A 22,569-nucleotide genomic window follows, 5' to 3' on the forward strand; every position below is an offset into this window, starting at 1 on the left:
GTGGAATATGGGATGATCCCCTTCTCCTCATCCAGGGACGTGGCTGACACCCTGCCAAGGCAGACTAACAACAGAAAAGCAGAGATTTATTTGATGGCAGTTTTTTTTAAGGTGTATTTTTAATAACTAGGCATGGTGGTATATGCCTTTTTAATCCCAGCACTTGGGAGGCAAAAGGTCAATCTCTATGAGTTCATGTCCAGCCTGGTCTACATAATGAGTTACAGGCCAGCCAAGGCCACATAGTGAGACTCCTATCTCAAAAACAAGTGCCTTTGGCTCATAATACTTCTGCCTCAGTCTCCCAAGAGTTGGAATACAGATGTTGCATTACATCTTGTTAGAAGGAAGACTTTCTGTGAGTGAAGTATTTCTTAGCTGTGAGTCAGGAATAAGATACTTATTGCCAGGCATGTGAAGCATACCTTTGATCCCAGCACTCCAGTGATACAGGCAGGCAGATCTTTGTGAGTTTGAGGTCAGCCTGGTCTGCATAGAAAATTCCAGGCCAGCCAGGGCTACATAGTGAAACCCTGTTTCAAAAAGGAAAACTACAACCACAACCACCACCAAAACTCATTGTCTTACTTAAGGTTCCCATTGCTGTGAAGAGACACCATGACCATGGCAACTCTAATAAAAGAAACATTTAATTGGGGTGGCTTACATTTTCAAAGGTTCAGTCCATTTTCATCATGGTGGGACATGGTGGCATGCAGGCAGACATGGTGCTGGAAAAGGAGCTGAGAATTCTACATCTTGACCCGTAGGCAACAGGAAGTGGTCTGAGTGTCACACTGAATGAAGTTTGAGCAAAGGAGACCTCAGAGTCCACCCCCACAGTGACACACTTCCTCCAACAAGGCCACACCTACTCCAACAAAGCCACACCTCCTAATAGTGCCACTCCCTATAGGCTTATGGGGGCCAATAACATTCAAATCACCACACACCCATAAAGATGCTTCTTTTGGGACCTGCTGACATGACGATAAATTCTTGGTATTCAAATTAGAATCTTAGCTCTTGGCTGTCATTTTTGTGCTAACTTAATGCATCTGGTTGAAGAGAAGACCTATGAGGATGAAGAAATCCTCCAGTTCCAGTCCTGTTCCTACCCTAAAGGTCAGGACTGAGGACTGTGGATGCAGTGGGAGACTTGGAAGACAGTCATTTAGCATTAGCCAGATTGTTGTCGATCAGCAGGTAGCTCCATCCTGGGCCTTGTACTGGATCTGAGGAAGAATGGGCTCTGCAATGAGAGGCTGATAAACTGGAGTTACATGACTCAGGGTAGAAGCAGAAGCCATTCACAATGGACACACTCTACCCTTGAAGGCCAGGGTGCTAAGTGACTCACACTAATGATTTCTGGTTAGGCAGGCTTCTCTGCTTGGACAGCTTGCAGTAGAAACAACCTATTCTCCATGATCAGGTCCGCACACAGCATAGATCCACTAGGCTGGAGAGAGAACAGCAGAACACAAGGTCTTCAACGATTTGCCTCCCTCTTGCTGGGAAGGCCTTGTCACAATCGGACAACTGAAAAACCAGGACTGTGTTTGCAGTGTGATCACGGATCCCATTACCCCAATCTGATGTGCAGAGAGGCGCTTCCTCACTGAAAGCAGGCTGGAGTGGAAGTTTCTTGGATGCCAGAATATGGGTTTCCACAGGCAAGGCCTGGGTTTTGCCCAGCAGCTCCTTGATCTGAAGGGCACACTTGATGCAGCCAAGAGTCAACCCTGAGGCCCAGTAGCTCAGCAATCTGATCTTCTTCTTCAGATCATGTCCTATCTCTTTTCAGAGCATTGGTTATGACGTTGTTGTCAATTAGTCTTCTTGACAGGTAGAGCTCCCATCTACTAATGCCCATTGTTCCTTCCTTCAGTAGCTTCCTTCTGCTTCTGATGTCCCCCATCTGCTCACGCATCTTCCGGTACTCCCTCTAGTCAGTTAAACCAGGAAAGAGCCTCCTGGCTGTCTTCATTTCTCAGTGGTTGCAGCTGCCTGGTCTTACCTTGAGTTTCCAGAACCAGCGTCTCCATTTCTTTCTCTTGAGGTGACAGCTGGGTCTGAGGCTGATCCACTCTGACCCCCATCTTCTCGTCTTCTGAGGGTATCTTCTGGTTGTGTTCCTTCAGCTGGAGCAGCCCCGTCTCCCAGAAGCCCTTCTGCTCTTCCACCTTCTGTTCTGACTTCTTGCGGATGCTTCACGGTTTCTAACTCCACCGGCTTGTTTCGCAGCTCAGCCTGCATGGTTGAGTTCCGCTCCTGGAGGCTGGCACAGCTGTCAGTTCCCGGCAAAGCTCTTTGTGCTGCTGGATCCCTTCATCTTTCCTTAGTGGTAAGAACCATGAAGCCCTTCTTGCACTCTGGACAGGACTGGAGAGGGATACTTGCTCCCTGGACCACACCATCTTGCGCTACACAGCAGAACCGATAATACTCATCATCCTTAGGTGGATACGCTTTAAACTGGACTTCCTGCTGCTTGCCTGACTCCAGGACATTGGACAAAGCAACCCACATGAAGGTATAATACTCCCGGCTCATCTTCCATCCCACTCTGAAGATGCTGATCCTCGCCAGGCAGTGGTGGTGCACTCCATTAATCGCAGTGCTCAGGAGGCAGAGGCAGGTGGATCTCTATGAGTTCGAGGCCAGCCGTGTCTTCAGAGCGAGTTCTAGGACAGAGAAACCCTGTCTCAGAAAACCAAACCAAACCAAACCAAATCTACAACAAAAAAAGATGCCGATCCAATCCTTTGAAAGGGGATAAAATGTTTGGTGAAGGTACCATAGCATGTGATATTCTCTCCAGGGACACAGAAGTTCTCCACAATGTTAAAAATGACCTGAGAGAAATGACAGTGACCAGGGGGGTCATCTACTGCATTTTCCATGGTGGAGTTCAGAGACAGAAGCCTGCAGCAGAGCAACAGAACAGGGCACCTCCATAGAGTGTGTCTTGACTGGCACGCAGACCCTGTCCTAATCTATTCTCATGTGTTAATTTATTTAATCCCATAACCATCCAGTGATTCAGGGAGTTAATCTTCTTTTTGAAAAAGATGAGGAAACCGCATAGAATAAAAATGACATAAATTGCTCTTCATCAAGATTTAAAACTTGAGCATCAAAGGACACTGTCAGAGAGTGGAGACAGACCACAGGAGGGAGGAAGTATTTGCGAGCATCTGTCTGGTGAGGGACTAACACAACTTGAGAGTGAAAAATAAACAACCCAGCTCGAAACACCCAAAGGCCTTGACAGACATTTATCCAAAGAAGAGAAACATGGCTTCATCGTTCTTTTCAGCAGAAGTAGATGTGTCCCTTACTTCCATGAAATGCCACATTCACTGGGCTTTCTGGATACTGTCTCCCGCCCTGCTGAAGACTCCCAAGCAAATTCCCTTTAAGGCTGATCTCTCAACTGTGGCACCTCAAGGCTCCAAGTTAGTCCTCTGTTCGTGACTTTAAACACTCCCCAGAACGTATCCATTGCCCAATTTAGATGTTTCTCCTGAACGTACGCTCATGAATCAGTCTGCCCTATTCAAAGTTCCCCCCTGTGGACTGACAAGTATCTGTCACCAAACCAATCCCAAACTGGTGCCTGGTATCTACTCCAGCTCAGCTTGCTGCCCCACCTCAGTACAGGACGACTTCCAATGCGCAGGCCCAAACCCTTCAGGTCATTTAAACTTCTTTCTCACACTGTACTCATGAAGTTGGCAAATGAATTCATTCAGAGCTCGATCACTTCTCACTGCTTTCGCTGGCTAACTTCAGTTCTTAACACAGGTGACAATAACAGACATGTGTCTTTCCTTCTTCCCCCCTACTGGCTAGACTTTTATACAAAACTAAGGACCTTTCAAACATCGTAAAACCTTAAAAAACTTGCTGTTGGTTTTAAATGCGGCGCTTTTACTCTGTGCAGAAAAGCGACAAGGCAGACAAAACCCAGTATCAGAGCTTTATTGGGGGCAGGGGACAGAAGAGAGTGGCCAGGCCTTTTGCAGAGAAAGGAGAGAGGGGGTGGGAGGAGAGAGCAGAAGAGAGGGGAAGAGTCTGACCGGCTTTGTAAGGATTCCCTGCACATGATCATGTGGGCTTACGGAGCTACACCACGCGTGCGCAGAGACCACAGGGATGAAGTGAGACATAAGGCCCCCTGCTTGGCTACTGAACTGCGCATGTGCGGTCATGCAGCTGGGGGAGTGGCCAGGAAGTCTAACACTTCCCTCAATGGTTTACTCTTAGAGTAAAAGCCCCTGAAGTGTTTAAATCTAATTATTATCTATATACTATATACTATCTACTATAAAAACCCAGGAGTCAGATATTGGGGCAAAAACCTGAATGATCAGAGAAGCAACTAGTGACCTCTGTTCTCTCATTCCTCCATCCAAAAGGGCTGAGACCCTCTCTAAGACCCACCTTACTACTTCCTGTGTCTAACTGTCCTCAGTCCTCCAAGACCTCTATGGCTAATTTTGGTCAGTTAGTAGCTAGCTCTGCCCTCTGATTCAATGCAAACTTCATTGGCAGTCTCAGGAGTGTCAGAATGTGATCAAAATATCCCACAACATTTAGATGGGCTTCAGCCCCTGGCCTCATTCTTGCCTCAAGGAACACTTTTTTGTTGTTGTTGTTGTTTTTTGAGACAGGGTTTCTCTGTGTAGCTTTGCGCCTTTCCTGGAACGCCCTTTGTAGACCAGGCTGGCCTCGAACTCACAGAGATCCGCCTGCCTCTGCCTCTGCCTCCCGAGTGCTGGGATTAAAGACGTGCGTCACCACCGCCCGGACTTTTTTTTTTTTTTTTTTTTTTGGCATACCTTTCTCTCTGGTGTCTGTGGAGCTCTTTCCTTCATTCCTGGTGTATCTGACTGCCCTGTATAAAAAGGACTCTACTTTCCATATGGCTTTATTTTTGTACAGCACTTATTACAACTGACTTTGCAAGTGTGCGCATTTCCCAGGTAGTACTCAGCAGGAGAAACTTTGTAGATACATACATCTTCAGCATCAAGAACAGTGTCTGGTGTGCAGCACAGTCATTATGACTTTGTTAATTTAAAAGTGCACAGATTGCTGGAGAGATGGCTCAGCGGTTAAGAGCACTGACTGCTCTTGAGTTCAAGTCCCAGCAACCACATCATGGTGGCTCACAACCACACATAATGAGATTTGATGCCCTCTTCTGGCCTGCAAGGGCACATGCAGGCAGAAAAACTATACATAATGAATAAAAGTGCACAAATATAAATTATAGTTTATGATATAGATCTCCGGGGTAGGTAAGTCTTTCAAAAACTGGGGCCCACAGTGAAAATAGTATGAGGGCTTCTTGATTATTAAAATGTTACAAAATCATCCCAGGTATCTTGTTTTTGTGCTGGGGACTGAACCCACATCCTCAGACATGTCAAGTGCATATTCTAGTATTAAACTACACCCTCAACCCATATTCTGGGTTTTGAAGCTAGCTGCAATTCCCTAACCACACCATGAAGATAAGAGTGTGTGGCCAAGCACGCCAGAGCACACATGTAATCCCAGCACTAGGGAGGCAGAGGCAGAGGCTTGCGGTCAAGTTCTAGGCTAGCCGGGGCCATGTGGAGACTTTATTAAAAGAGGGAATGGTGGGAAGAGCAAGAGTGAGTGAGAGCACATGCAAGAGGTATAAACTCTGGTCCAACCCTCAGCCACAGAATTGAAGGTTTTCATTTTTCCGCAGTCTAACATTTCTCTGCATGATCGGGATAGTCATCTTTGCAGGAACTGAACCCTGCAGCACTGTTGCTGGGCCTTTATCACTAGGCTCTAGGCAGCAGCTTAACACATGTCGGATGGAAAGTTTTTTTCCAAATAGAATGGAAGACCCAAGACCTAAACCAAATCAGGATGAAGTGTTGCCAGTTCATCACTTTTTAGAAATTACACCCCAGCCCATTTTTTCCCCTTCCATACAGGGTCTCACTGTGTATGGCTGTCCTGGAGCTCTCTCTGTAGACCAGGCTGGCCTCGAACTCACAGAGCTACACTTTCCCTTCTTTATATAGCATTTTAGTTTCAAGGGGGGGGGGTGCTGGCTAAACATTGTCCTTGTCACTATTGAGAAACAGTGTTTGGTGTTTTAGATCTTATAAAATATTCACATATGTGTCCTTCATTATAACGTTGTTATTGGTTATAATGCCGGGTGGTGGTGGTGCATGCCTTTAATCCCAGCACTTGGGAGGCAGAGGCAGGCAGATCTCTGTGAGTTCGAGGTCAGCCTAGGCTACAGAGTGTGTTCCAGGAAAGGTACAAAGCTACACAGAGAAACCCTGTCTTGAAAAACCAAACCAAACCAAAATAATAATAATAATGTAATATGTATAGTTTCACCTTCTAAATTCAAGCAATATACATGCTTCATGGATAATAGGCAGGTATGAGTGTTAAAGAATAAGGCTAAAGACAAAGTATTTCAGGCCCAGGAACCACACAGAATGTCATTTCATCTCTTATTAGCCATGTAGATGGACCTAGGAAATAGGTTCTTACGTTGCAGAAATGATGGGCCAGAAAATTCTATTTCCATAGAGGAAACCTTGTGTTAAAACACCTCTTCATGATGAAAAGATCATATAATCTAAAGGGAAAGGAATAATGTGGAGCTGTGGAATTCACACAGTTCTAAGACTTTCAGTCTCTTAGGATTTGAAGACACGAGGCATACTTTATTAAATTCTGTGCTCTAACAAGCTTTTAAAGTTTTAATTATTTTCTTCTCTTACCACCCGTAAAAGGAATCCCCTCCTCCCCATCTCTAATAGCTGAAAAAGAAAATCTCAAATCATGTGCTGTGTCTCAAGATTTAAGATTCTCTTACACCTTAGGTGGAATGAGAAGCTTGGCTTGATACTGAAGAGCTGGACCTCTTTATTACTAGTTAGAGAAATGGGCTGGAGACATGGCTCAGTGGTGAAGAGCATTTAAGGCTCTTGAAGAGGACTCAGATTCAGTTCCCAGCACCTACATGGAGGCTCAAAACGGCTTGTAACTCCAGTCCCAGGGTATCTAACACCCTCTTCGACCTTTGCAGCCTCCTGTACATACATGGTGCACATAAACGCACTCAGACACATCCCTGTAAAAACCAGGTAAACAATGTTTGGAATAGAAGATGTTTTTAGAGGTCTAGTTCAATTCCCAAATCATAATCAATGTGCCTTTTTCTTAAAGATGAGTGACTCAATATGGGTCACACAATTTGCAGAGTTCTTGTTTTGTTTGTAATTTAATCTACTGACTTCCAAATGCCAGGTGGTTAGCTGTAAAAGAAAACATAACACATTATAATGCTTAAGAACACATGCTGGTATCTTTGAACTTAATTAGCATATTGGTTGACCACTTTGAATGTCTGATCAACACAGCTAATAGGCCTGTCTTCCTAGCTTTATACCTCATGCTCAGACTCTAGGAATATATATGCTGTTTCATATGTATAAACATGAATGCTTTTAGAGTGAAGTGTTTCCTTTCAAATCAACAGGACCATTCTTGGGATTAAATTCTGAAAATGTTTTATTAACTTTTTCCAGATGTACATTCGAGGAAAATTACTCTTTGCCAACTTTATCTTCAATGGGTACAGCACATCAGCTAATGACCTTCAAAAGCAAATTGTGAAGACAAGAAAGGATTATCACAAGGGCTATTTCCTCCCCAGCGACTTCCAGATACGGTAGAGTAACTACACATGTCTTATGTCATCTCACACTTTTTTAAAGCAAATCTTTTATTATTTTATGTGTATGGATGTTTTACCTGTGTATATGTCTATACCATGTGCATTCCTGAAGATGGAAGAGGGCATCAGATCCCCCTGGAATGGAGTTACAGAAGATTGTGAGCTGCCATGTAGGTGCTGGGAACCAAAGCCGGATCCTCTGGATCAGTCAGTGCTCTTAACCACTGAGTCATGTCTCCAGCCCCAGAGAGATATAGTTTGTTTTCTTGTTTTTCAAGACAGGGTTTCTCTGTGTAGCCCCGGCTGTCCTGGGACTTCTCTGTAGACCAGGCTGGCCTCGAACTTACAGAGATACGCCTGCCTCTGCCTCCTGAATGCTGGGATTAAAGGTGTGCACCACCACCACCCACTTTCATTTCACACTTTTAACCAGCAAATCTCAGACAAAGGCATGTTCCAAAACCTGCTTTTTGGGGTACTTTTTCTCCTTGACCAAACATTTCCTGGAGAAAGGTAGTTTATATTTTTAAAAGTTTCAAGAAAGGCTACTTTCTCTTTATCCAGCATCTTATTTACAGGGCTATTCTGAGACTCCTGGGACTATCCCAAGACAAGGTCTGAACCACTGGATACTAACTCCCTCCTTGACGCTGGCACATCTTTTCTGTCAGGAGGGTAACAGACAGAACCTGTTGTATCCAGAAGGAATGGTGGAAATGGAAATTTTAAACTCAAGCCAGGCACAGTGGTGGTCCACACCTGTAATCCTAGCAGTTGGAAGAAGGCTCTAACTGTATCTCCAAAAAAAAAAAAAAAAAAAAAAAACAACCAACCAACGAAACAAACAAAAATACCCAGGGCAAACAAAAAACTGTAACAACAACAAAAACCCGGATAATCTAAAATTAAGCCACCGTTTTCTCTCTGGTAAATTATCGCCAGATATTTAACAAGCAAAAGTTAGGCTAGTGACTCAAAGGATTGCCCTGGCAACACGATCTTTTTTATTCTTGCGTCAAGTGCTGGGAAATACTACAAAGGAAGAGAAGCAGTGACAGGCAGGAGGAAGAGAGAAAGGACTTCTTCCTTCTAGTCATTTGTCCAGGGTGCAAACAGCAGGGTCAAAAAGAGACACACAAAAATATACAAGACAGTTCAGATTTTATTAGCGCTGTTTTAAGCTGAGAACAGTTATACAGCATTCGCAAGCCTACAGTTCTAACAGCTTTTAAAAACCGTCGACAACCAATTGACGTGGTAAGACACAGAAGGTGACTAAGAGCGACCAAGGTGAACAGGAGGCATCTGAATATATCCACAGCATCATCACTTTAATAATCAAGAGGGGGGAGCAGTCAATGGCCACCAGTAGATGAATGACCAGCAACACACGGTAGATGTGTAGATTATTCAGCCCTAAACAAGGAAATTCTGTCACATGCTAAATGGGATGAACTGAGGTCCTAACAGGAAACAGAATGGTGCCTGCCAAGGGCTGTGGGAAGGAGCGGAGGAAGGGTAACTCTTATCTGAGTCATAGAGGAGTCTGAGATTTGTACAATGAAAAGTTCTGGAAATGCTTCATTAAAGGCACAACATTTCCTGAATTGAACATAAAAATGGCAATGGTAAAATTTTTGGTGTTTTATCCTAATAAAAAAAGCCCCCCCACCCCCTTCCCGCCAAGATTTTATAACTCAAGTCTTCAGTTAGGGTAGGGAATGTTGAGTTCCAAGTTCTAATATATAAAGCATAAATAACCATAAAATGAAACTAAAAAGGATCTGAAAGAGTATTTCCAAAGGCTGTTTTGGGGGTTGGAGGGAGTCAGAGAGGGGATGAGCCTTGCAGATGGTAGGCCAGTGCTCTACCACTGAGGAGACCCGGACCACTGACTAAAGAGCCCAACCTTGCCAAGAATGGTGGCACGCATCTGTAATTTCAGCACTCTAGAGGTGGAGGCAGGAGGATTGCCAGAAGTTCAAGATCAGCCTGGTGTACACAACAAGTTCTAGGCCAGTCAGTGTTACAAAATGTCTGGAAGAACAAAACAAAACAAACAACAAGAAAACAGCCAGGTTTGGTGGTACATATTTACAATACCAGAACCCGGGAGGTAAAAGCAGGCAGATTAGAAGTTTAAGGCTAACCTTAGCTATATAGAAAGTTCAAAGCTAGCCTAGGATATGAGACCCTGACTTAAAACACACACACACACACACACACACACACACACACACACACACACACACACGATCATTAAATAGTCCATACTTTCCTATTTCAGTGTCCATGATCAATGATGTAAACTAGAGCAATGTCCTCCAAATCCTGACAAAACATACTGTACATCAACATAACATGTTCATATATATTTTAGGCAATGCCAAGAATTTCAGCTAGCTAAGTAATCCACAAGGAAAATACCACAAGGAAAAGAACACTGAGAGAGAAGCACAAAATTGAATCTTTGGAATAAAAAAAAATCCGCGTTATGAATATGGTGCAGAACCAATGCCGCAGTTGAGTTATTCAGATGAGCCTCAACAGGCACCAGCCCATTTTAAACAGTGACCTGGTGACCTAAATTTGCTGACGTGATAAAGATCGGTAGAACAGCACAATTTCAAGTTCCTTGTCTATGGAGAGCTTAGTAGTCTACACTAAATATCAAAAGCATACATTTTGAATGCTTCCCATGATTTTCGAGTCTGGGTCTTCCTTCATGCCCTTTCAGAATTCTTGTCTTCCAAATCAAAACAAACAAATAGGCAGTTGACTGTAGCAATGCCAGCTATGATATGAGTCCATATAATACATTTACTAGATCAGAATGGTTTAAAAATCCAGAGCAGCAAGGAAGAAAAATGAAGTTCTTAAAATATTCTGATGTAAATCTGAGGGCTTCACTCACTTCTACTGTACCGGCCTACCTTGCTCTTAGGAACCACAGAAAACTTTTCAAGTGAGCTCTGATGTGCAGCAGACTCAGTGACAGGGAAAAGATACTAGTTTCTGAAACAAGAATTTAAAATCACTTGGCATTAGATGCCAGAAGATAAAGACGGGTACCTTTCAGAAAGTGTGACTAAACCACACAGTTGAAGGAGACGTATACAGCGTCACTGATAGTTAAGAAAACAAAATTCATTCATTTTGGAAGAAGGCTGTTATGTGGCTAAGTTGCTGCATCTTAAAATAGACATTTTAATCTATTTTATCTGATGACAAAAATCACAAGAACAGTTCTCCTCACTGGCAATTAATAACAAGCACGTAGACTTTCTATTATGGGAAGCTACTGTAGTATTTATTAATGGGGGGACCTTATGTTGTTACCAGATGCTGTCACTTTGATTTCAGATAGATAAACCAGCCACTGCTTGCTAAACAATGGATACATATATAAAAAGTGAATCTTGGTGAGTACAGGGTGTGTGGTCAGCCTCAGTTATCTTCAGTCTTCACACTCTGGATGGTCCAGGAATGATGCGCGGGCTTAGGTTGGTTCTAGGATAGGCCCAGGGGCCTGGTTTGATCTGGGATCCCTGGGACCATACCTAGAACAAACCCAAACAGAACCAAACTCCTTGGGGGTGCTTTCGGCTTGAATGGGCTTCTGGGCCTCTCACCCATGTGGGCCTCCAGGGCTGTCTCGGGGCCATACACCAACCTCTCAGGGACAGGAGTGACGTTCTTGGAGCCTTCCATACATAGTCACATGCTAGTACTGTGCTTAGTAAGCACTGTTTAAGTTGCAGTATTAAACAGAAGGTACAGACTGGAAGGGAGAAGGGCAGAACATACGTGGACTTAGAGACAGTCAATTTTGTCATCTAAGTTGGAAGGAGAAGAGGGCTGAGAAGTTGTTTAGGTCCTTAGGAAGGAGTGAACTTACAGATGCCATACTTTTGTTTCAGAAGAAATATTCAACAATAAACGTATTTGTATGTAGTCAATCTTTAGGAAATGTTATAAAACTGACAAGTCTTAAAGCCTAAAACAGTAACATTATCTATTTTAAGAAACTCTTAGGAAATAAGTAAGAATAAATACATCTGTCTAGCACCACATCTACAGACAGTCCCGTTTTGAAGCTTGCACACCCCAGAAGTACACACACCCTAAACACCATTTCTACTTCAGCCACACACGGGCTAAGTGACTTTCAGTACACAGGGATAAAACTAATGTCCCTGCTGACAAACTCGGGTGGATACTAATGTACTGCATTTTAAAGATATCGTGTGTATTCTAATCTATCACACAATTATTACTATATAATCTTGGCTGGCCTCGAACTCACTACGTAGACCAGCCTGGTCTCGAAATCAGAGATCCACCTGCCTCTGTCTCTGGAGTGCTGGGATTAAAGGCATGCGCCACCACATCTGGATTTTATCACACATTTAAACATAAGTATAAAGTCGATTCTTGATTCTGCTAACTCTTGCCTATGTGAGCCCTGACATGAATTCCTTCTCTTTGGTTTACAGCAACTGCACTGGGTAGAACCATGCTCCTCTAACAGTTTATTCAAAGAGAAGTCAGGCGTCACTCTCTTCTACAATGGTGTCAACACAAGAAACTGGTTTGGACCATTCTTTTTACAATCATTGTGTCATAATTCCCTTCCTTAAAGATGGATAGCTGGAGGCCCGCTGCATGAAGTCTGATTGTAAAATAGACTGACATACCACTCACACTGTATAGGATGAAAACCTGAGTCCCACAGTACATAAATGGTGCAATGAAATGCATACTATAAGAGCTGCTTCTAGATGGAGTCTAATTTTACTTGAAAATGTTATTTTTTTTCATTCGAGAGAGGAAACTCATCTTGCTTATTTTATATATTAAAGGCTAATTTAGGCATGTCTGCTACTGAATGACAGTGGAAATTCTGTCACTCAGTTATTGACCTTAGCTCCAATACTGATAAATCATGGGAAGCTTTTATATATTTTCCCTTCAGCTGAATGAAAGAAAGCGACGGGGCTGGTTAAAAACTTAGCAGATTAAGGAATAAAGTCTTTGTGGCCTAGAGTCTACAAGCCCATTACTTTTCAGATATCTTCAATAATTAATGTTTTCTTGCTTTCCAGGCTTAATGTACTTCGTTTTGGAAATGAAGATGCATTTCTCTTAAAAAAAAAAAAAGCCAAAGAAATTTATAACAGCATGTGGTATCCAATTCAAACAGAAAATATAAGTGACAATGCTAACTCCGATGGCCTGGTTTTAATTACTGCAAAAGAATTACAATACAGAGCCAACTTTAGAGAAGATAAAATGTTGACAAAAAAGGTTATTTCTATATAACAACAATTCGTATTTGAGAGCAGGCATTTAACCCAGTAATTCTACTTGAGCAAAGACTGCAGTCTAATAGGTCCTAAGAAATGCTACAGAAAGGCAGTGAGCTCAAGCAGGAGGTCTTCTCAGTCTGCATCCATCTGCTCTTACCTCCCACAATTTAACCAGCAGAGTCAACTAGTCTTCAGAGCAGACTGGAAGGCACATGTGGATGTGGAGAAGGGATGCAAATTCCAGCCACTTAAGCAGTAATATAAATGTAGGAATGGGAATAACTATCAAATAACTAAAGCCCAGCCGAATGGAGCTCAAAAAGGGCCAGTTCTCAGCATTTAGTGGATCAGGGCCAATGTTAATAATGATCGTTCTGAGCTGGGTGTGGTAGTGCATGTCTTTAATCCTAGCACTTGGTAGGCAGAGACAGGCAGCTCTCAAGGCCAGCCTTGTCTACACAGTAAGTTCCAGGACAGCCAAGGCTACATAGAGACCCTATCTCAAAAACCAATAATGATAATGATAATAAAAATAATTTTGTGTATTTGTTATACATGTTTGTGTGTACATGCATACATGAGGGTGTGTGTGTGTGTGTGTGTGTGTGTGTGTGTGTGTGTGTGTGTGTGTGTTTTAGGCCAGAGGTTGATATTCAGTGTTTCCTTAGGCTACTCCTACTGATTAGGCCAGAGTGGCAGGCCAGAGTTTCAGAGTATTTCCTGACTTCACCCCCCATGCACCCCATTATACTCCACTGTTTTATGTGGGTGCTGGGAATCTGAAGAAGGTTCTCATCCTCATGCTTATGCAGCAAGCACTTCCCCCCTGAGGAGCCACCTCCCCAGCCTGGTAATGCTCATTTTAATAGAGAAAAGATTAAGGTATATTTCATAGATTGTTAAAGGAGAACTGGGCTGACTGAATAATTCATTCCCTGTCAAGTGAGCCAGTTCTTACTAAATGAATCATGTTTCGTTTCAAACCAGTAACTACTGTGCAGGATTCACAATCATGACATCAACTTTAAACCTGTGTACTGAATGCAGACTAATTAACAAAAACAAAGACCAACATTTTTCTGAAACACACACATCGACATACAAGGATGGCAGTGAACTTTTCTTTGACAGTTGAATTCATTAGTGAGGGGGTCCTAGAAACATCAGCACACAAACACCACATTAATATTTCAAATATATGGCAATTGTATTTTCAACCGAGTACTTTTTAGCAAGTTTTTAGTAAGACATGAAATGCACACACAAGAATGCGAAGCGGCCGAACAGGCATGCCACAGTCCATGCAGGAGACCGACAGAAAAGCCCTCAGCCTTTCCAGTCTACTCACTCTTACTTCAGACACAGTCCTAGCAAGCTGGGCAATCTGGTTTCTCAGTCCACAGCAGATTACGAGCAGCAAGTTAGGGGCCTACTGCGGAAGGCAGGCACACAACACAGCAGCAAGAGTGACAGCTGATTAGAAGGGAAGAGAGGGCAACTGTGAAAAGAACAGACACAACTCAAAAAGCAAGCAATAGGCAATCAAGCAGCAAAGGGGGGCTTGACTTTTTATGTCCGGTTGTCCCTGACAGTGGGTTTGTTTATTCTCCACCAGAGGAACTGTTTTCTCAAAGAAAAGACATTTCCTGTACATGCTAGTATTCAGGGAGAGAAGTACGAAGTAAGTCCATTAGTAGACCGTTAAACTCAGGGATTAAATGGATCTGCTTCCACTTCCTGGAAGATGAAGGGACTCAAGCTAGTCACCTGCTGAGGAGGACACCGAATGGTCACTGCACCAGACATTCTGCTGTCTCTTACCTCCTTTGTTTTTATAATCTAAGCATAAAGTGCCCAGACATATCCCCATAAACAGATCTGGAAGAAGAGAATCAATCCTTATGCTCTGCCTGGTTGTTGTTCAAGCGCCGTCCTCACTTTAGTTCAACCAGGCTTAGTTGTGTGACACTTCGGGCTCCAGGATTTGGTTCTTATGTCTTTGTTCTATTTGGGTATAAACACAATATACTGCAATAAACCAATCAGTGCCCCCCCCATATTACTTCTATTCATTTAGCAACATGAAACATGAGTCATGTTTGACATGGGAAGAAAACAGCACAGTGAAAACGAAATCTAGGGTCACTTCTAATCAACACTCCGTTTTTAAATGTATCAGTAGTTGATTTTTCCTATGCTTAACATTCAAGCACCGTGTCTCTTATTATATGAATAAGAGTATTATTATCTATTTTAATAAACTGAGCTATACATTTATAACCAGATCTTACTCATCAGCCTCACAAGCATCATTTCTTTTTAAATTTCTAAGAAATCAGAAATATTCAGATAATTTGAGTTTTCCTGAGAAAACTCTCCCAACATAATGAGGCTGGCAGTATTCACATCCTATGAATGAAAGGCCTGGGATTCAAACTCACATCCTATGAATGAAAGGCCTGGGATTCAAACCCACATCCTATGAATGAAAGGCCTGGGATTCAAACCCACATCCTATGAATGAAAGGCCTGGGATTCAGACTCACATCCTATGAATGAAAGGCCTGGGATTAAGACTCCAGCTGCTTTCTGCAGTAAAGCCTGGCACCTGCTCTCTCTCTCTTTCTTTTTTCTCCCTTGATACAGGTTCTCACTGTGTATGCAGTGATCTTCCTGACTGTGCATCTGGAGTGCTGGCATTACAAGCATGAGTCAGAGCATGCTCTGAAATCTATATCAATTTGCCTTAAATGTGTGTCTTTTTCCTGACTTGCTTATCATCAGCTCCTAAGGAAATAGATTCAGATGCTGTGACTACAATTAGTTTTAACAAAGACTTTATGTATAAAGTTAGATAACATACATGGCTTGCAAAAGATTAATAAAAAAAGCAGTTTTGCAAATGAAAGGTCAGTCTGGCCCCAGATCTGCCAGACATCAGGGAAGGCCTTACTGAAGCAGAGAAAAAGGCTGTGAGGATGGCAATGACCCCACTTCTTGTCCCGACGTTCCCATCTGTAGACACACAAAGGGTAAAAATTCTGTCTTCACCCAAACTGCATGCATTTCCCCTCTGAGTTCTAGATTAGCTATGGTAAAACAAACTTTGGCAATGTCTATACTAGAAGCTGTCAGAATACTATTCCCAACAAGATTAATCATTCTGTAAAATTTGGAAAGTAGGATAAGTTTTCTGCCAAAAATGTTTTCCCAGAAGATTCTTCGGTTTATTGAATGACAGGTATTAAACCCAGTCAAGAAAAAGTGAGGTAGCTTAGGAAAGCTCATGGAAGGGCGTCCACTTGTATCTCGTCAGCCTGTCCACACACAAAATGTACTCGTGGCAAGAAGTACAGATGCTAAGCAAGGGATCTTAGACTTTATTGGGCATAAACAGTACCTCGGTCTTGTACCAAAACATCCAAGAATTACAGAGAGCATGGCTTAAGTCTGTATTAAAAAAAAATAAGATTTCTACTTCATTATGACTCAGGTACCCACTAAAACAACCAAGGAACATCGACTTAGACTATTTCAAGAGAAAGTTAGTCGAGGAAATTTCACAGAGAAAACAGAGATTTATGTTGGAAAGGTTTTAAAAGATGGAAGAAATACGAAAACGATTACCTAAAAAGACCATCACTTGAAGTCACAATGTCCTTAATTGTGACTTCAAAAGCAGTTTTCATGGAACTAAACAGGAGCTTGTGAACAGAGCAGGTTAGACTTGAGCACTGGGAGTTCTGAACTAAACTTCCTCCTTCAGAATCTGAAGGCATCAGCTCAGAGAGCATAAAGCTGATAAAATAGTATGAACAGATTTTGGTTAAATTGGTGTGATTGAATCAAAATAGACTAAAAGAATTAAAATGATTAAACTCCAATTTTTCCTGTGTTATAAATTAAAAGAACTCTTAACAAAATTTCCCTAATAACTTTTATATCTGGGAAAAATGGAGTTGGAAACAACAACTTAAGTAAGAAAGTAAAACTGTGTCATTTAGGAATACAGAAGTCAGTTACAACACAGGAGGTCCTCTTTTTCTTGAAATTTAGCTATTTCCATGTCCAGCTTAAGATACTGCTCCTGACATGTTAACACTGTAAATTATCAGAAAAACGCAAAATCACTAACAGTCCAAAGTCTAGTCATATAAAGTCGAAAGTTTTCCTCAGGATAAAAAATATTTGCTAAATTAACAACAACAAAACTTGAGTATAAGTAAATTTCCTCACTAAAAAGAGTAAGTTACGGGGCTGGAGAGATGGCTCAGAGGTTAAGAGCACTGACTGCTCTTCCAGAGGTCCTGAGTTCAATTCCCAGTATCCACATGGTGGCTCACAACCATCTGTAATGAGATCTGGCGCCCTCTTCTGTGTACATAATAAATAAATAAATCAAAAAAAAAAAAAAAAGGGTAAGTTACTGGAATTCACATACTTTCCTTCTAGAACAGCAGCATAAATTGAGCTTTTTTTCTTACATTCTTCCCAAATAATGTCTATGAACTGTGTAAGTGCACAGTAACAACAGGTTTCAGAAAGAGAACATTCCAGAAAACATCACTGAAAACACAGTCAAAGGACAAAGCAGACGAGACTGGTCTGTGGAAAGCATCTCTGCGAGACGGAGTCACAGTGGAATATAAAGGGACGAGGATACTTTCCAAGAAAGCTGACGTGTTCCTGAGTCTTAGTAAGACAGGCCAGACTGGAAGACAGCACTGGGACTACTGAAGCAGAGGCACAGTTGTCTCCACGTAAACTGACAACTTTTTGTGGGGTTGGAGATGGGGCCTTGGATGGAGTCATGCCATCCTGACATCATCTCTTTGAGCTGCAACAGGAGTGAACAAAACAAACAAACAAACAAACCAACAACAAAAAGACCCTAGAAGGGTGTTTCTTAAAATGGCACAATATTTTCCTTTGGAAGACTGCATGACACCTTAAAACGAACACACATATGAAAATAAGAAGACGTGAAATGTGCCACAGCCCAAACCACCTTTGAAACTATTTTGATGTTCCAAACCCCAGCACACATCAATTGTAGTAATTAAATATTTTTATTCAGAACCTGTATCTTTGTTTTAGGAGTGGTATAAACAAAATAAAGTACGAACAACATATTAACATGATCGCTGCAGTTACACACTGCAAAGACACAATAGAAAGAGCTTGTTCTAAATGTTTATGCTCTGCAGGAGACCATCCCAGTGACCTTATGGCAGCAAATTTTGGCAAAAAAATGATAAATTCATTTCTTATTAAAAGTACTTAAAGAATTGCCAAGATTATCAGCTGTGCCATAAACGAAACAGCAGTTTATTCAAAAATGCCCTTACCTCCCTCTCCTACTCCTAAACGACCTGCCTAGCCAGGTCTCTACTGACTTCAGGTCAGGTTTTCCAATGAGTCCTCGCCCTGGAAACCCGCGCCTTAGCTTTCTACAGAGTAAACACACACTCATTTCCTTTTCAGTCTTGAAGCCGAAACATCTTTATGAAAGGACCAACCAAAAATCCTTCATCGTGACTTTTATTTCTCCTCCACCTCATTCTCACTTCCTTCAACTACTGGTTCCTCCTCCTCCTCATCGCCAAAAGTCTGTTCCCGCATGGAGGTGAACGAGAGAGACCTGGCAGCCACTTCTGCAGCCAGGCCAGCACTGAAGGTGAATTCTGGGGACAGCTGCAGTCGGGCCAGCCTCTGTTTGATGGAGAGCTGGAGTGAGTCTCTGGGAGTTGGAGGGGCAGTGGCCCCGGCAGCGGCGGCGGCAGCAGCAGCAGCTTGAGGGGACTCAGCCTCACTCTCACACTGGTAGAGCATTCTTTCTTCGGCTCCTCGGAGGAAGGCTTCATTCTCAGAAGGGTCTTTACCGCCACCCTCTGGAGGGCTTTCACACACAAACTCAGTCCTACCCCTTTCAGGGTCACTTGTGGAGGGCTCACTAGTTTCCTCTTCAGGACCATTCCTACCGACTGCTCCTGTATCTGAGTTCATGGGTGTTTCTGAATTACTTACAGATCCCACTGGGTCTACAGGAGACAAGGATTTCAACACAGCTTCAAAGAACGAAAAGAGGAAAAGAAAAGAAAAAAACAAAAATAACTAAGGACCCAATGACTTTAACTCCCGGTAGCTTTTTAAAAAGGAACAACAAATAAATAAAAGCTCAATAAAACTTCCTAGGAAAATAAATGGGACTCTGTAAAATGGGGGAATGCTATGACATAAAATACCTAGGAAATAAACTGAGACAGGGACCTGCTGAGGAGTCTCCCGTTCAGAGGCAGTGGTTCTCAAAGCACGGTCCTTGAGGCAGCAAGACCACCCATCCCTGGGAAGCTGGTAGGAACAGCTCCTGGAGTCTGATCCTCCACAGACAGGGAACTGGACACTGGGGCTGGGGGTTCTGATGTACACTAAAGCTGGGGACCACTGTCATTAAAGGAATACACGGTGTGCTTTCACCCCAAAGATAAAAAGCCGGATGTGAGCCAGAAAACAGCATCTCCATCACATACATATTTACAAGGTAAAACAGCGTGGGGCAATGTAACATACAATTCAACTTACTTGTCAGCCACCTTACAAGAACCTGCATGGAAGCAAAGTAGTCTACATTTTGTTGTGCTACAGAGAACACACACGAAATAAAATCTGATTCAAGATCAACTACCAAACAAAGTATAATCCATGAATATCATCTAGATCCATACGGTAGCAGTCGTCCTTGTAAGAACAATGACGTTTTAGTTAGCCCCTCTTGGTGTTAGTAGGCAGTGGGTTGCTTGCTAGGCAGTCTCTCCTCCCAGCACGAGGGTTAGTACAATACAATCTATTAGGAAGCATGGCGGAAGGAAAAAAGCGCATCCTGAAGGTCTGGCGGATAGTTAAAAAGCGTTTGTGTAAAACGTGTCCGTTGCCAAGAAACATCCCTAGGCTGCAGTAACTCCACTACGGAAGCAGCAGCAACAGACACATGGCCACCGCAGGTTCCAGTGTAGACTTGCCCTCTCTAATTCCACTCGGACTTTACCCCTGTAGGCAGAGATGAAAACAACTCTGGAAGACGTACTGGAAATTGTCAAGGGAAAGCATTGTTCTAGCATCAGCAGACCTTTACTTATTTTCACAAACTCTACAGCATTACTGCCTTTTCAAAGGCAAGTGGGATCAAAAGCATGTTCCTGAAAATGAGACACATTTCTCTCATTTGTCCACAGTGTCAATCCATAGGTAATTTTGCAGCTAAATAATACTAAGAAAAACACTGCACAATAATGAAAGATAGAAGCTTATAGGTAATGCTATTCTCAGCATTTCTGCACACTTGTGTTCATAAATCTGCTGGGTCTTCCCAAGTACACCACGTTACCAGTCAGGAACACTGCTACCTGAATGGGGGAAGCAGAGAATGTGCTAGGGATGGGTTAGCTGATGACTGTTAGAATATTCTAAGTCTCTAGGGGAGTAGATTCTTTTTGTCTCTTGATCTATGTGCTACACACAGCAGTAAACAGTGTCAGGTGTCTGAAAGGTACTTGAGATGACTACTTATTGAGTCAGAATTTGCTGAGTGAATACTGCTGGAGAATAAAAGATAGAAAAAGGACAAGTTTAGAGCCTAAAAACCAAGAAAACAAACTGTTCATGTCTAAAAAAATAATATCACCAATTTCTAATTCATGAACCAGCTGACTAGAGAACTCTGCTGCTGCTTCTGGGAAGGCCACCATGTCTCTGCTCTGTGCCTCAAGCCTTCCTCTACATCCCAACTACATGTCTCTCAGGAGAGCTGGGGCAGTTGAGGAGTCACAGAGGAAACACTGGCAGAGAGGACAGCTTGTCAGAGAAGACCGAGTTCTTGGTCAGAGACCAGCATACATTTTCTTCATGAATATAAACAGCAAGTCTGTGGGACTAATCTAATTAGGTGAATGTAAGTTGAGGAAGATACCTTTATTAGAAATACCGGGAATACAAGTGGACATGATAGATTCTTATGCTGGAAAGGCTAATATAATAAGAAAGGTGGAACCATTGTAGTTTTAAGACAGAATCAATGAGGTGTTTGAGTTTGAACAAAGTCTGGAATATGTTACAAGATAGCTTAGGGAAAAGGTACTGAAATGGAGGTCAGCTAAGGGGCTATTCTAATGGACAAGCATAATCTAGTGGGGTCTGGGTTCTAGGGGGAGCCAACGGAACAGCAAAGAAAGATGAAACCAACATGTATCTATTGAGTTAGAGAGAAAGGTGAGGGTTCATAAGAGAAGACAGGAGAACCCCAAGGAGCTCTCCAGACTAGATGCCCTCTATACTTCTAGTGAGAAGGGGAAGGCAGGCAACTGGAGTTGAGGGTCCATGAAGATACTCTAAAATGGATGGAAGGCCCGTTCTACCTTCTTATAAGTCCACATTCAATCGAGAATGAACTAAGTTGACATTGCCAATATCAAGTTTCTCTTCATTCCTTTTGCTTCCCATGAAGCATGACTGAAGAAAAAAGCGAGAATACCATGAAGGAGTCGAAGGCCAGCCAACAGCATCAAGACTTGGACTATGGAGTCAGCACACAAAGAAACACATCCTCTGCTTCCATCTACTTAAATGAAGTGGCCAAGTGGCCCTGATCTTTTGCATTTTCAACATCAAACAGTTACTAATGGTGAGTTTTACTTAAGTACTTTAAACAGAGAACAGAGTTTGGAATCTCAAACTTACTACTTTCTTTTGTCTGTCCCCCCAAAAAGGTCTTGCTATGTGGCCTAGGTAGCACAAGCTTGCAGCCCCAGCCGGCCTCAAACTCAAGGTCCTCCTTGCTGGGATTACAATGCCACCATGGCCATCTCAATATATTCAACCTAATGACCACTCTGAAAGAAATCTATCGAAGAACTACATGGCTGATAAAAAAGCGTGACTTCATAGTCTCAGTGTGATTATATGGCATTCTTTAATTGATCAACTTGATTTTGCTTCTCTATGAGAGTATTATACTAACTGGTGGATCCAGAGTTCTACAGTTAAGACAGCATCCATGGTTCAAAAAGAAAAGGTTCCTGTCACTGGAATAACCTGGACTCTCAAGTCGGTGCTTACCGTGGTCACTAAACAGAAGTTGCTTCCATTTCTGCCTTTCTGCCTCTGAAGCTTTAAATCCCAGCACGGATTTTAATTCCTGCAGCACCCTCCTGGATTCTTCCTGCTCACGTTTCTGTCTCTCTTTGTCTTCTGGAGACAAGTGATACAAATCATCCTTTCGGAACTCACTTTCTATGTCTATGTCATCCACATAAGCTTCTAATTCCTGGAAAGGGACCAAAGACAAAAACCTTCAAGCAGACAGGCTCTAACAGTATTCACTACTTGCAGTGACGCATGGTGGAGGACTTTCTCTTGGGACAGTCATAATGGCAGTGGAGAGGAAGGAAGGTAACAAACATAGCTACTGCTAAATTAAAATCCTCAAAAAGCTTAATGGTGGATACTAAAAGG

General features: G+C 42.6%; 2 protein-coding genes and 1 pseudogene across 10 annotated transcripts in view; 1 reads left to right on the forward strand and 2 right to left on the reverse strand.

The window, feature by feature from the left end:
• The window catches only part of LOC128119694 (uncharacterized), a 61,510-nt gene extending 52,939 nt beyond the window's left edge, over nt 1–8,571 (forward strand). Inside the window, exon 8 of the mRNA XM_052753149.1 lies at nt 7,605–8,571. The gene's annotated coding sequence lies outside the window, so the exon portion shown is untranslated. The remainder of the gene's footprint in view (nt 1–7,604) is intronic.
• The window catches only part of Vezt (vezatin, adherens junctions transmembrane protein), a 117,982-nt gene that overhangs the window by 33,411 nt on the left and 62,002 nt on the right, over nt 1–22,569 (reverse strand). For 6 of the 9 annotated variants that reach the window (XM_052753142.1, XM_052753141.1, XM_052753139.1 and 3 more), the window contains 2 exons: nt 22,174–22,381; nt 8,898–19,130 (listed from right to left, as the gene is read on the reverse strand). In XM_052753142.1, the coding sequence (XP_052609102.1) occupies nt 18,604–19,130; nt 22,174–22,381 (735 nt within the window). In that variant the 3' untranslated portion in view covers nt 8,898–18,603. Of the gene's footprint in view, nt 1–8,897; nt 20,110–22,173; nt 22,382–22,569 lie in introns of those variants that run through there. The other 3 variants (XM_052753145.1, XM_052753144.1, XM_052753143.1) reach the window with 2 other exon arrangements.
• Nucleotides 156–2,640, reverse strand: LOC128120097 (calcium-binding and coiled-coil domain-containing protein 2-like; annotated as a pseudogene).

Source organism: Peromyscus californicus, unplaced genomic scaffold (genome assembly GCF_007827085.1).
Source record: "Peromyscus californicus insignis strain IS unplaced genomic scaffold, ASM782708v3 Scaffold_24__1_contigs__length_46423439, whole genome shotgun sequence".
Taxonomy (NCBI): Eukaryota; Metazoa; Chordata; class Mammalia; order Rodentia; family Cricetidae; genus Peromyscus; species Peromyscus californicus.